This window comes from Amborella trichopoda, chromosome 2, assembly GCF_054954075.1.
Source record: "Amborella trichopoda isolate Santa Cruz 75 chromosome 2, AtrichopodaSantaCruz75HAP2 v2.0, whole genome shotgun sequence".
Classification (NCBI taxonomy): domain Eukaryota; kingdom Viridiplantae; phylum Streptophyta; class Magnoliopsida; order Amborellales; family Amborellaceae; genus Amborella; species Amborella trichopoda.
Genome location: NC_142337.1, coordinates 4,877,693 through 4,892,962, shown reverse-complemented (window position 1 = coordinate 4,892,962; position 15,270 = coordinate 4,877,693). Strand labels below are relative to the sequence as shown.

The 15,270-nt window shown below is 35.9% G+C and overlaps 1 protein-coding gene across 6 annotated transcripts; it reads right to left on the bottom strand.

Moving 5' to 3' along the window:
- Positions 1 to 298: 298 nt before the first annotated feature.
- On the bottom strand, positions 299 to 12,432 carry PEX6 (peroxin 6). Of its 6 annotated transcripts, none has more exons than XM_011628374.3 (16): positions 11,914 to 12,432; positions 10,396 to 11,067; positions 8,686 to 8,929; positions 8,065 to 8,206; positions 6,212 to 6,395; positions 5,803 to 5,994; positions 5,203 to 5,493; positions 4,041 to 4,112; positions 2,975 to 3,061; positions 2,762 to 2,884; positions 2,513 to 2,623; positions 2,275 to 2,313; positions 2,035 to 2,156; positions 1,803 to 1,947; positions 1,011 to 1,091; positions 299 to 515 (listed from the first exon to the last, which is right to left on the bottom strand). In XM_011628374.3, the coding sequence occupies exons 1-16, from the start codon at positions 12,184 to 12,186 to the stop codon at positions 426 to 428; spliced, it is 2,868 nt and encodes a 955-aa protein (XP_011626676.1). In that variant the 5' UTR covers positions 12,187 to 12,432; the 3' UTR covers positions 299 to 425. The 6 variants fall into 6 exon arrangements, 4 of the variants coding, with proteins under 4 accessions (XP_011626676.1, XP_088713660.1, XP_020528437.1 ...); XM_088857534.1 differs by having other exon boundaries at positions 8,686 to 8,871; XM_020672778.2 differs by lacking the exon at positions 1,803 to 1,947.
- Positions 12,433 to 15,270: the final 2,838 nt, after the last annotated feature.

The following is a 15,270-nucleotide window of genomic DNA, read 5'->3' as shown; positions in this document are numbered from 1 at the left end:
TGTTCTTTTCCGAGGAACTGGCTGAGGTTCAATTTTTTTGTGACTCGTGTATGGTACATGAGTGGGATTGAATTCCCATTTTCAGATTTGATATACTCAAAAACTGCCTTTTGGCAAAACCACAGTTCTTAAGTAAGGTAAAATAGAACCCAAAATGCAAAGGAAAGCATGTGATACTAATTGAGTGTAGCGCATGGCTTTCGCATTGGTCAAAACAGATCCATTAGTATTTAGTCCCCAGATGCTAACAAAAGGGTTTAAGAACTTCATCAGAATGCAGCAAGGAGATGCGAGCATGTGTGAATAGCGATGGGAGAGACTCAATTTTTATTTCCTGATAAGGCAGAATACCAATATTTTCTATGCAGATACATGTACAACTACCATCAATATTTTTTCTCTTATACTGTCACTAAATTATTAGTTTATCTTGAAGTACCTTGAAACTGATTCCTCAGCCTTTCATATTTCTGGAGTTCAGCCATGGATAGAGATGGGGATAGCTCTCCTAGTACCTGTGGAGCATTCACAAATACTTTCATGCATATTAATTCTAAAGAAAAACCCCCAAAAAAAAAAATTTCATTAAAAAATACTTGCAAGGGTACAACCCTATTTAGTGATGTAGCCAAACTCTAAATCTGCTATAGAAGAAGGCCAAATGACTGAAAACCCCACATCATTGATTCAGATGACAACCCTAAACCCCACCCCCTTGCAGAAACATTGTACCCTTTTGCGACTATTTCAACTCATTATCATGTGCCTTTTGATAAGTACTTTAAAATTAAATCAAAATAAATAGGTAAATGTTAAATAGTTCATCTCCTAGGGGTATTTTGATGAATTTCCCATAAATAAATAAGTACAACGAAGAGACAGTTTCCTCTTCATTAACCTCAGTAAACAATATAACATGAGATGCAAACATGCACATGCAGGATCAACAATTTGTGCCATGTGTTTGTGTGAATCAATTTGTAGACGTAGTCACAGTTGCAAGGGCATACCTTTATAAAATCATCGAGTTCCACAATAACCGAATTTGCAACGCCGACCATACTGGCAGACTCTGAATGTTGAACTGATGCCTGCTCAGAAAAAAATCACCATGGTATATACCATTACAACTAGAATCAAAAGTCGAGTGAATAATGTTGCTGTGGCTGGTAAAGAGGTGGGTATATCCAAGAAAACAAAATAGAGGACAGTAAAAAGAAGCCTCTTGTATCATTAGAATTTTAAGTCATATGCATCATGGGGTGCCCATGCTTACATGCATATGTACATTCATGCACTACATAGGAATGTTTGTGTATAATGTCTGTGCATGTGTAGTGTGTATGCATGTATATATGTATATAAAATATATGTTTATGAACGAGCAAACATTTGCTCCACCCCCGTGTAGCCAACTTGTACCCCAAGTAAACAACACAATGTATGCATGGAGTTTGGGTTCTTTGTATTTTCCTCGCTATTACAGTTCTCATCCAAAATTTTATAGACACACATTGATGTGGAGTTTTGTTACAAATTGAATTAATGTGCAGGATTTAACTGGTGGAAATCCAACTTTTCTTTCCTGGGCTACATAGCAGCCAGTGTAGATTGATCGCATAATTTTACTGCTAATCTTATCTAGGCTCAAAATAGCGTAATCCTAGATCCTTCAAGATTGATTTAACTGAGAAACTATTGATGTTCATAGAGAAAAAGCCATTACCAACAAAAACAAAAACAAAAGATTGGTTCATTTAACTAGTACTAACAATCACATAAACAGTAATAACAATTGTCACCTGGCGCTTGGCAGCATGAAACCAAGCATCTGCACATAATGCATACATATCCGCACCGGTAAAGTTGGCAGGGCATTTCTTAGCAATTGTCAATAGAGACACATTCTCATGAAATTTAAATTTCCGAGTAAGTGCACCAAGAACCCTAAAAGGAATAGGGATATCAGAAAGAAAATCATATATATATATGTATATAGGTAAAAAATGAAATAAGAGGTCATAGAAAACTAACCTCTCCCTGTAAGAGGATTCAGAGTTTACTCCGACATATAGCAACTTATCAAACCGACCGGGGCGAAGAAGTGCCGGGTCAATAAGATCAGGCCTGTTACTTGCCCCTATAATAAACAAATCCTGGAAAATACAAAAAGTGGCAATCAGCATGGTTCCCAATCAGACCAGTCTCTGAATCTTTGAGGGCCGGAAATATTTATGATGTATACAACAAAAAGGATTGACCCACAAAAGTTACCTGTGTAGCTTCATTTAAACCATCAATTTCTGCGAGCATCTATCATCAAAGACAACTAGTTACAACCCAATTATCGTTAACAGCAATCTTGAGAATGATAAACAGATTAAGCCATACATACATGCATTGATCTAACCACAAAGAGGAAACCTAATGAATATCTCAGGAAATATGTGAGAAAGAGAGAGAATGGAAACATAGGCAACCATGCTCCCCAGCAGGTAAAACGTCGTCTCACCTGAGAAACCACTCTGTCCATGACACCACCAGAGTCCCCAGAAGCCCCCCGAGCAGGAGCAAGAGCATCAAGCTCATCAAAGAAAATTACACATGGCCGTGCCGACCTAGCCTATGAAGACACCAATAAGAAAAGAGTTCTCAATCTCAAAACTTAAAAACAAGAAATGCTCATAATCCATGATTTCTCAAAAACAAAAAAACTAATAAAATAAAGACAAAATCACGTTGATGAAGCAAGTCATTCTACCTTTTGAAAAATGTCTCGAACATTTTTCTCCGATTCTCCTATGTACATGTTGATCAGTTCCGGACCCTTCACACTCAAAAAATTCAAAGAACATTCGGTCGCTACAGCCTTGGCCAGCAATGTCTGGAAATTTGCATGAAACAAGTCAGATAACTAATTCAACAGTCGCCAAATTCTTTCTAGTATTTACAGTGTTCCTTGTTTTCAACTCACCTTACCAGTACCAGGAGGACCATAGAGAAGTACACCAGACCTCTTGCGCAACCCAGACGAGAATAAATCTTTGTGCATGAGAGGTAACTGCATAGCTCATATAGATACAAAGCATAAGAAAAAAGAAGATAATGGTATTGAGAACAAGTTAACGAAGAAATTTATGGATATATAATAGATATTAAAGCAATTGGCTCAAGCACCATATTCCAGAGGGTGGTAAAAAGAAATTTGGATACTTAAAATTACAGCAAAAGAGAAAAACTTTCTTTGTTAAAAAATATTAACGTACAATTTGGCCAGACAGTTCTAGTTGATTGAACAGAAAGGTTGAAACAGGTTAGACCATCAACCCATATCTTGGACAGTCACTGCCACCTCCTCCCTTCTCCATGTTCAAAATTATCACGGTGCCCCACTCTACTCCTACTTAATATTCTTCGAACATCCCATCAATCTATATTCGTGGAAAGTAGCCACCATCCCCACACTTCTCCATGAATGAAAGCATCAAAGTGCTCCAACACTCTCTAACCCCACCTAACATTCTCTGAACATCAGATTGGCAAAAAAACACTTCCCCTGCCCCCATCTCTCTCCCTCCATAAATGAAAACATCACAGTGCCCCAAAACACTCACCGAATACTCTCTATTCCCTCCTGTCAGTTTTCATGTCTCACTGCATAACCAATCTTAGGCTTTCAATTCTATAGCAAAAAATCCAACATCCCTTTTAGGCACCAAACCCCAGAATCCCCAATTTCAATACACAAGCCAATTTCATGTCTCACTCCATAACCAATTTTACACTTTCAATTTTATTGCACAAAAAAAAAAAAAACACCACCTGATTGGTCACCCAAACTCCAGAATCCCCAACTCTCAAACCATTGAAGTACCCGTATCTGCGCTTCTCCCTGTACTTCTAAGGACTGACTACATCCCCAAATGGTGCCAATATAACCAATCAATTACAATCAAATGCTATTTCAAAAGGAAGCCTAAATATGTTTTGAATTAACAACCGATTTCAAGGGGAAAATAGACCAAATAGAAGATATTTACCTGTACAGTGTCCAGGATTGACTTTTTCACGTCCTCCAGCCCACCAACATCTTCCCATTTTACATTGGGAACCTTCAAAAGTTAAATTTCTTATATCAAAGCCTATTCCACATGCAGCAAAGATCTGAATAGGACAGTAACCTCTTGAGAATCCAAGCTTATGAAACTTCAAATACCATGATACAGTGAGCAGTCACAGAACCCTACTAGCAATATGGGAAGTACACCATAATCCAGTGGAGTATAAAAAACCATAATGTATTGAAGTCTTCATTATACGACAAAATGGAAGGCGATGGCGAGCGTGTTCAACCCCCCACTGGGATCAAGTGCTGTACCAAAGGTTCCACTCTCTCCATCTCCATCCATGCCATTGGATAGTGATGACCCCAAGGGACTACAAATAGTTCACTGTGTTATAAACCACTACTCTGCAGAAATATGCGTATATATATATATCCAGGAAAACATTTCTATGTGCTACTAGGTACAGGAAAATTTTATCTGCCATCCCTCTCCCATTCGTCTGATCTTAACAGATGACTGCGATAGCTACCATAATAATTTCACAAGTTGGCTTCTAACCATCTAATCTTGATCAGAGGCTTGGACTATTTGATTGTTTTTTCCTACAAAACATCTGGACAACAAATTTGAAGTGTGCCCCACCTAAAAAGACTAGTAAAAAAATATTTCATACAAAATAAAATGATCAAAATACCCATGCAAGTTGCAAGAGTATTTTGGTCATTCTATTATGTTTGAAATTATTTTTTTTTATTTTTATTTTTATTTTTTTTAGCTGGACCAATATGACAGGAGGGCACTCCTCAAATTTCATGTCAGATGTTTCGGAAAATGAAAATAAAAATAATAAGTGTTTAGTTGTACATTGTGGTTGAAGCCATCCCAGCCATCCACTCAGATCGGATGGCTGGTAGCAGGGTGGCATATATAATTTTCCCATACATAATGGCATATAGAAAGGTTTTCCATGCATCAAAATGCCAAAGGTTTCTATTCTCTTTAAGAATGTCTCAAATAGCATACTTCCATAGTTGAATAATATTCAACTATTCAACTATTAAAAGAGTCATGAGGAAAATCACTTATTTCTAACAACCCAAAAAATATATTGAATAAATTATACTCCGCTTCTCACTTTTGGAGTACCCAATTCAGATGCACTCCTCTTCTTGCATCTATCCAAAGCTTTCAACAGGTCTTCTTTACCCAAACACTGATCAGCATCCTTGCCAGAACTACTATCCAGTTCATACTTAAATAGTACAGAGGGGCCATCATCAACTACTTCTGTATCGACTCTGTCCATCTCCTTATGAAGCCTAGGAATCAAATTCGCTCCAGCATCAGCAACCAGAGCTCTAACATCCCTAGGCAGAAAACCAGATGTTTGTCCGACAACATCCTTTACAACCTCATCAATATCATTCTGCAAACAAATATATATCATGAATACTGTATCACTAATTAAGATGAAGAAAGATGAGCATTTTTATCTATATCCAAAAAAAAAAAAAAAAAACAATTGAGCTTTTTTTGGGACATACTGAAACACATGAACGTGTGATGTATGTGTTTTTGTGTGTATTGGGTAGTTTAAATTTATGGTCATCATGGGCTTTGAACACAGTGGGTATGTGAGGTAGAAACACCACTCTACAAGCAGTCCCACAGATTTGCAATAAAAAGGTTAAATAGGAAAAGACAAAATCTAAAAGCAAGAATCAATGACTTGTACATGAGAAGCATCTTTGACAACACTTTGTAGCGACTGAGAGATCATTTTAACTCTTTGTGCCTCACTTAAACTTCCCACAGCTATTTCATGGCTGAAGCAACGCCTAATCGATTGAGCCAGACCTTCGGTAGTGTCAGCAATCGCAACCAGTAGTACACTGTTCTGGCTAATCCTTTCAGCTTCCGCAAAACCCTAAAAAGGAAGGTAGTACAAGTAAGAATGGTTAAGCAAAATGGTAAATCTATAAATGAGTAAGACATATAAAAAGCAATAGAAATGTTATTTTAATAATTATAAGATTATGATGGGTGGCAGGTGCCACAACATGTCATCTACACTTCCATTCTCATCAGGTGTCAAGAAAACTTTCAGAAAAAAAAGAATTTATACGATTACAATTGTTTCTTACATAACCAACATCTGATTCATCTCCAGATGAATAATCTTCGACTCTGAGGTTAAACTCAGTAAATTCTCGTATAACAGATGCAACATCAGAGATTACCCCAACTTTATCAGATGACCCACCTCCATCCGAGGATAGAGTACCAAATGCATCAAAACGGCGCAAAAGAAGAATTGAGGGCGAGTATCTGTTCAAATAATGAAGGATAAGAAGGAGATAACAATGAAATAAGAAGCGGTGATAATATCAGCACAAATCCAACAGTGGCCAACACAAAGCATCTCATTCCAGTGGAACACAGTTACGAAATGTGGCGTCGTGCCACATTACGAAGTCACATCAAGGAATCAAGGTCCTTGGACGCATTACACTGTCTCGTCTAGGCAGGAAGTCATGATCTGCTGCCTAGGTAGCCTCATCAAGGTGAACCTATGCAGCTGCATGGTTAGGGACCTGATCTTGGGGGTAAATATACACCAGCAGCAGGGTTAAAATGGTCTTTACACTGAAGGAAAGGGGCAGGGGGGAAAGCTTGGAGGGATATATAAACACCTTAAAACCCTATCAAAATCCCCCAAAAAAGAATTTTCAATTTTTTAAGGAAAAACTTGAACGTTTTAACAGCAATTTCTCAAGTTGATTTCGCGCTCACATTGGAAGGATTTTCTTTCTTTTTCTTTTTTTTTCTTTTTTTTTCTTTTTTTTTCTTTTTTTTTTTTTTTGGGAAGAAATTTTACATATAAATTTTTTTTGAAGACATCACATTAGAAGGAGTTTCAGGTGCACAATACCGGCCAAGCAGAGCACCACTTGGATGTTGCCACATAAGGTGTTATGTGGCTGCAACCTGCAATAAATAACTACAAAGGGCCCAGTAGTCTTTTTGTATTTTATGCCATAGTGTTTTTCTCTTCAACTTTTGGATCTCTGTTATACTTGTCAAGTAGTAAGTATTTGGCTACATGCTGCAATTGCTACTTTCCAATTTATTTAGGACGTATCATGCTATGCTTTCTTAGAGTATTGGCATATTTTTTTATTTTGAGTCAAATGAATGCATTACTTTCATTTATTTTACTTACTAATTATACTAGAGAATTTTTTTTTTTTTTTATTTAAATGAATGGATTACTTTTATTTATTTTACTCACTAATTATACTAGAGAATAGAGACAAGAAAACCCGCCTGACAAATAATAAATTAAAAGGCCTACTATTACAGAAATCACATATTCATGTTATTTTTGTATTCTTATAAATCGTATTATTTTTTGGAAACTTTTATACTTGTTTCCTGCATAAGAATTGATGTGCCCACATTAGAGACATGCATAATGCATCGCGCAACAGACCCACCCAGCCCTTTGCACAGCATACTGCATTTGACATCTTTGGTGGAACATTTAGCACAAGGGAATGACTGAAAGATTTTAAACCTTAAGCAAAGCCAATAGAAAACTGTACACCCTGTAAGCGGTATGTTGATCTATTTTATACACCAATTTGCTCGGCGTAATAATCTTTATCTTTTGTGCCAATCTAGGGTGTCTATACTTTGTACTTATCCCAATGGGAAGGTTAATACAATGCAATTACTCCACATGAGGTTAAGCTCTTTTGGATTGACATTGCTGTCAACCTGTGATTCAGCTAAATTAGCAACGAATAGAACACGGACAATGGTGAAATTTCAAGTTGAATATGGTTTTCCAAGGCACTAATGCTGACAAATAAATGACTATAATGTGCGTATCACACTTGAGAAGCTAATCGCCATTATTGTTATTTAGCAATGGCACTTAATTAACAACTTTCCATGACACTAAAGCAATAACTAGAAGACAAGTCAAGAGTACCTTTGAGCTGCTCTGAAGGCATGAGCAAGTGCAACAGATGTCTTTCTTTCTGTAGATCCAACAAAATCATGGCAACTATATTCTACAACATGAAGGCCCAAGCAGCGAGCAACATATCTAACTATTGTCCGCTTTCCACAACCTATAAAAACATTCTTCATTCTCTTCAGTGCAACCCAAACACCAAGGAGAAAAGAGCAATATGTAACTATCTAAATTCTCATCCAGATACCACACGATTCGACTAATTGATTTATTCCTATAAGTGGGAAGACAAGAGCACATTCTAGCAAACAGATTCAGTTTCCAATACCAAGAAATAAACTACAAAAATTTTGCTTAACATGCTCCAAAAAGAAAATAATATACAAATAAATAATTCTATTAGTTCATCATATGTCACCCCATTTCTCATTTGAATGGGTAAGCCGGGTCTGACTACACCATCAATCTCTTCAAAGGACAAATGGGCAGTAGTTAACAAGAAGACCCATTCTATATGCAATGAGAATTAGTAATGCAAAAACAAAATGCAAACAATGTAAAAATATAGATCTACTAAAGCCTGTTTAAAATAGAAGAACCCAAACATTGCAAGCAAGTAATCTTATTGTAATTTACCTTGAGGACCATGTAATAGGATGGTTGTCTTGAACTTTGCTGTAAGGACAGATGGGCATAATGAGGGAGTCACGATAGAGGCCAAAACCTTCACAACGTCTCCATGCAAAGGCACGAACCCTTTCTTAACACCAAGCATAGAATCAGGGGGGATCGAGGAAGCCACACTCCCACCAAGCACAAGAGCTGTTTGATGGCAATTAACACGAAGAATTTCTTCATATAATGGCTCCATTGAGATAACCTAATAGCAAACTCTACACATTAGCTGTGATCAGTGTTTTTCAACTCGGGCTCAAGCATGGAACCAGGCAGGGCCTGGGTCCAGATCAGCGAGCCAGACTCGGCCAAATCAAAGCCAGACATGGTTCAAGTCCGACTTGGCCAAGTCTTAAAATAAAAGCTAACAAAGAAACCTTGGGCACCGGTGAGACTCAGCCGGTTCCCAAGGTTTTTCACTTGGATCCTGCGCCCCAGCGGGATCAGAGTGACTTACCTGAGTCTGAGCCAGACTGCTAGTTTTAAAGCAAATTCCTAATAGCAAATTTTGCTAGTTATGAGCATACATTTCGGGTGTAAGTCACTTATGATTTTAGAAGGAAACTCAAGAACATATCAGGACATGAGATGTCAATATACACCGACATCTCAGAGGTTTTTCACTTGGACTTATTGACTTACCTAAGACTGAGTTAGACCATAGTTACCTGGATCTCCTGCTTTGGTAGGCGATCACTTCTAGGATCTCGATATTGTCGCTCCCGGAACAGATCTCTCAAGGATCTCAAACCCCACTTATAGGGATCCCGATACCTGCTTTAGGGATCTCGATCCCAATCTTAAAGACCAAGACAGCAACCAAATCGATGATTTTCTTTTTTTATAACCAACTAGCAATACAACTATTGCTTGCTTGCTATCAACAATAAGATCCATGCTTTAAAGAGTATACATAATCCTAGATTATCATACACTTTAAGGTTGGTAACAAGATCCCAAAAAGGTCGGGATTCAGATCCCAAAAAGGTCGGGATTCAGATCCCCAAAAGGTTGGAATCTCGATCCCTAACATTTGGGAAATTCAATTCCTAACATGTGCATTGTACGGACAATGTTCCCAACCATATGGATTTTCTAGCATTTCACGATCCCTCTCCCCCGATTCCGATCCCAACAACTATGAGTTAGACTACTAGTTTTAAGCAAATCCCTAATAGCGAACTTTGCAAGCTACAGACATACATTTCTGGGGTAACTTCCAAGGTCACTTATGATTTTAGAAGGAAACTCAGGAACATATCAGGACGTGAGATGTCGATATGTATGTGTCACCGTTTTGGATGCAAGGATCCTCAAAGGAAACCATACAACCCATTATCATTTGGGACACAAATACACATGTCAATAAAAAAGCCAAATATAGCCCCTGACCTGGGGCATCTAGCCGAGGAGAAAGGACCTCTGCCCTGAATAAAAAAATCAAGAGTCCTCAGTAAAGAAGAACCCTGAACAAGGGATATTTTATGTAACTACAACTTTTGACAGAAACCATCAAATTTTGTGCAATGTGCATCGGAACAACTACAAAACATCAAATATGGCCATTAAAAATATGATAGGTCGCATGCAAAATGAAACAAACAAAGAAGGCTCCAAACAATAAAATTAAAACTAATCGACAAGACAAAACAAATAAAGGAGTTCCCAAACCTTGAAATAGATTCTCTCATCTTTAGATCTCCCATTAGTCTTCCTGGAACAAGCAATGCACAGCACCGAATTGCAATTCCAATTAATGGATACAGAGATAACATCGTCTTTCGCAAGAAATCTATCAACTTTAAAGTAACTCTGCAAAGCCTTGTCGATCAATTCTTGGCGAGTTTCAGCTTCAATTGAAGAGTTACACCTTAGAGAATTTAGAATTCCACATTCAGGAATCTTAACAAAGGAAACTCTCAAGTGTGAGGCAAATCTAGGGAGACATTGATAATCACCCATGTTTACTGGGTTCCTCCGATAAGCATCAAACATGTACGGACTGAGTTCAACGTAGACAGTGGACTGAGGAGACACTATGGAAGTGTCATCCTCTTCAAATAAAGACCCCAAAAGGTCTTGACCACCATGAATGAGAACATTTAGACATACTTTCTGCAAGCCAATGTTAAAAGCTAAGAGTGGGGTCAAGTATGCAGTTTGGTGGTCTATAAGGTGAAGATTTTTGGAAGGGAAAGGATGAGAAGGCAAGATGGCCATCACACATTGAGAAGGTAAGGATTTGGGTGAGTCGATGCATTCCTCTCGCTTAGAATTGGGAGGGTCTAGTACAACGACTCTAGCAATTCTCCCAATATTTGTCCAAACACTTTTGACAGCAACCTAGAATCAACCACAACAATATATAATGTCAGTTGATAGGTTCAAATGATCACCAATTTTCAAATACAGTATGATAAAGGAAAATGTTCAATGATCACTAATTATGTTTCAGAATGTTTTCTTTTCTTTCATTGCTTTCTTCTTCTTTCTTTTCTTACCCTGTTTTCTGTAATCTCATAAGAATGATGTCCAATTGATCAATAATTCATTATAACCCATTAAGATAATTATTATTTTTTATTGAGCGCGTGAACTGAGAGCAAGTAAACAATTGGTATCTATTGACCACTCACAGTTTTGAGCGAGAGAGAGAAAGGGAATGTATTTTTGATAGAGAAGATAGAAAGAGAGGAAGTATGCCTGTGGGAGAGAAGATAAAGTGTGTGTGCGTGAGAGAGAGAGAGAAAATGATATCCACTGACCAATGAACAATTGGTATCCATTGACCACTCACATTTTTTGAGAGAAAGAGAGAGAGAGAGAGAGTGCTTGAGGGAGACAATATAGAGGAAGTGCGTGCATGTGTGTGAAAGAGAGAGAGACAGAGAGAGAGAGAGTGTGTGTGTGCTTGAGGGAGACAATATACAAGAAGTGCGTGCATGTGTGTGTGAGAGAGAGAGAACCAGCGTATCGATCAAATACTGAGAAAGTACTCCAACTCAGAGAATACACAGGCACAATAAAGGGCGAAGCCCAATCAAACAAATGAAAACCAGCTGAAAAAACTGGAAAGGAAAACTAAACACATTTAAAGGAACTATGAGAAGCTCAATTTTGCTATCAAAAGCACAGAAAGACTGAAAACCCACATGCAAAACAGAGAAATTGTGAGATGGGTGCAATTACCAGTGAGCCGGATGTGAGAGACAACTTCTTCAAGACTGATGCAGAGACCCCCACCATTGAAGAATCATCAAAAACCCCATTGTTGGAGCCATGCCAATCTTCAGAGACCCGAAGGATTCCAGCACCAATATGCAGAGGCGAACAATTGTTGAAATTAGAGAAAGCATCAGGGGATTCGCCATTCTCTCTCTCTCTAGAAATCCCCAGAGAAACTAAGGAATCACGAATTTCCTTGGTGGTGGAAAGTAGCAGAGGCTTCCTTCTCTCTACCATCGTAGGTTGCGGGATGAGAGAGAAAATATATTTAATTTTCTATGATCATATATGGATTATTATATGATCATCAATAAAGAGTACAATCCTTCAAACAAGGGTTACAAGGAGGAGACCGAGAGTCGAAAATTACCACCATTCATACTCTCTCTCTCTCTCTCTCTCTCTGAAAACACCATTTATGGTTTCTCTGTTTCTCTCTCGTGGCTTCTCTGTAACACTCTCGTCTTTCACTCTCTAAAACTTGCCTCTCTCCAACAAACTGAAGAAATTATACTTGGTACTCACGCACCCGCGCAGAAAAGCTAAGAAGAATACCCTGAATTATTTAACTTATTACACAATTATCTTCATCCTTTTTAGAAATTTAAATTGGAAAGACCTCTAATTTATCGTATTATTTTGTGATATATTTTTTTTCAATTTTTTTTCCAAACCGCATAAAAAAAAACTTTAGAGATTTCACCATATCTCGTCATCTCTCATCTCTCTTTTATTGACTTTTGATTATAAAAATTAATCCCAAAAAATCTTTTTATATCATTTCAACTTAAAAACTTTTTTAATAGATAAAAAGGAAAAAAAATGATTAAAATTTTTTTTGAGGTAAAATGATATAAAAAGATTTATTGTAGTTATTTTTTATGGTAAGAAGTCGAGGAGACAAGAGACGAGAGATTTTCTCACGTAGTCTTAAAAGAAAATGAAAAGAGGGTCTATCATGAAATAATATGACCAAGTAGGGTTATATACAAAATTTTCCTTTAAACTAGGTACTATACAAAAATTAACATTAATCATAAGATCTACACTATCTAAGTAAAATAAGATAATGTATAAGATAAGATCATTTACTTTGGATAGGAGGAGATCACAACTATGACTGTTGGATGTGAAATCGAGTAGTAGGGGATGCATTATTGAGTAGGCACAATGTCATATCTAATGACTAAAAATGTTTGTGATTTTTTTGTACAAAAAATAAATAGTTTCATAGTATACAACCCAATAGAATAACCAGTGTAAATTACTTCAACATTATTTGCAAGGTTATAACCTCATACATATGGATTTCTTTTGAAAATTTGTCAAGCCTACTCATGCCATTCGTAGTTGTACCAGATGAGGGTACGGGTGATTCCTAAATGATAGTATGAACTATCAAGAGATCATTTACTTCAATTAATGTAAATTCATAAGATTGATTTTATGAAGTGCAGCACTGCTCAAAATATGTTTTTTAATTATTTTATGTTTTCAAGCATTTTTAAAATGGTTTTGTAGGTGTAGAGGTAAGGTACACCTTCAAATTTTATCATGGTATATAATTTTGATGTAAAATGTTTTTAGGATTATCTCAAAATCTATTTTTATATCTAATTATAAAATTTTAAATTTCAAAAATGGTTAAAATCAAATACATCTCTAAACATATGAAAATCTTGAAAATAGACGGTGTAGATAATATATTGTAAAATGTACCGTGTTTTAGACTTACAATTTTTTTATTTTTCATAGTCATACTACATCTCGATTTCGAGATGATTGATCAAAGGTTTTTCAACATTAAAACTATCTTTTCAGATGGATTTTTGAAGGGGCATCCGAAGTTCTACATTATAACGTAGCATCCTTATGTCAACTTTTTCCTTTTTAAAAACTGTGAATTAGTATTATCCCTGTTGCTAATTATGTTGGGTTTTGGGTCCTGGAAAACAGGAGTTCAGAACTTCCTTCAAAGCCATAATAAATTGCTTCAAAGGTGAAGGCCGCGTAGAAATAAATGTAACTTAGCATTAAGAGCTTAAGAGAGGGCACGATCCATATTTATTTCAACTCTATTGCTTGCTCTTGTGCATTTCCCACTCTTAAGGGGTGAATGGATACAATGTTATTAAGCTAATTGTTGATAATTGACTGTTTCAGTTATTTTTTAAAAGGTGCGATTTCTATAAAGTTGCAACCTTAAACAATTCAATTAGATGTAATTTTGGTACAAAACATTCTTAGGATTATTTGAAAATCTATTTTCATATCTTATTATAAAATTTTAAACTCTAAAAATAGTTAAAATCAAGTAGATGTACAAACATATGAAAATCTTGAAAATGGACCATCTAGATAATGTGTTGCAAGATGCACTATTTATGGAATTTAATATCTTTTTTCTTTCTTTTTTTTTTCTTTTTTCATATTCATACATCTCCATGTCGGGAAGATCAATCAAAGAGTTTTTCAACATTAAAATAATTTTTTTTCAATGGATTTTTTATTTGCATCTTTAATTCTTCATTTTAAAGTTGCAACCTTATATTAACTTTTTTCTTTTTATAATAAATTATATGTCGTTGCATGTATATATTATAAGCAATTTGAGGTAAATTTTTTCGCAGTTCCATATATAAGTTTTTCTTATGGAAAAGTTATTAATATTTTTAATCAAAGTATTTTGCAGAACATCACACGTTTTTAGCTAGAATATTATAATAATAAAAAAAGAAAATTTTTGAATAATTAAGGGAAAAGATGATGTGCGCCCAGGTACGTACTGCTACAGTAAACACCCAGGGCCCAGATCGAATCTGAATCGATCTGACGATCACAGATGTCTGATAGTATTTGATTTTTAATTTTTTTTTCTACAAATCCAAATCATTTAAAAATAAGCGAATCTACAAAAAAAATATATATATATATAAAATTTACATGAAATAAATTGACCAAAATACCCCTGAAAAGTTTCAGGGGGTATTTTGATCAATTTTATTTTGTGAATTATTTTTTTTATATTTTTATTAGGTGCACCTTGATGATAAGAATACACACCTAAAATTTCAAGTGATTTGAATTTGTAAAAAAAAAAATTAAAATTCAAATACTTTTGGACATCTGTGAGTGTCAGATCAACCACAGAATGGCCCAGATTCAATATGGTGAATCTGAGTCATTCGCGTATGGACGTAGAGCAGTGACTTCCATTAAATAATATTATGTATAACATAAAGTACATTACCAAATGACTAATAAAATAATATTATCTTATGTTAATTTTAGATAAGATATATTATTCCAAATTAAATTAAT

What these genes read in the sequence shown, in the direction of transcription:
- PEX6 (XM_011628374.3), bottom strand. Translation starts at nt 12,186, where the DNA reads ATGGTAGAGAGAAGGAAGCCTCTGCTACTTTCCACCACCAAGGAAATT. An exon ending in ATGAATCAGATGTTGGTTAT is followed by an intron (nt 5,995 to 6,211) that starts GTAAGAAACAAT and finishes CTTCCTTTTTAG; the next exon opens with GGTTTTGCGGAAGCTGAAAG. An exon ending in CAATCCTGGACACTGTACAG is followed by an intron (nt 3,062 to 4,040) that starts GTAAATATCTTC and finishes TGAGCTATGCAG; the next exon opens with TTACCTCTCATGCACAAAGA.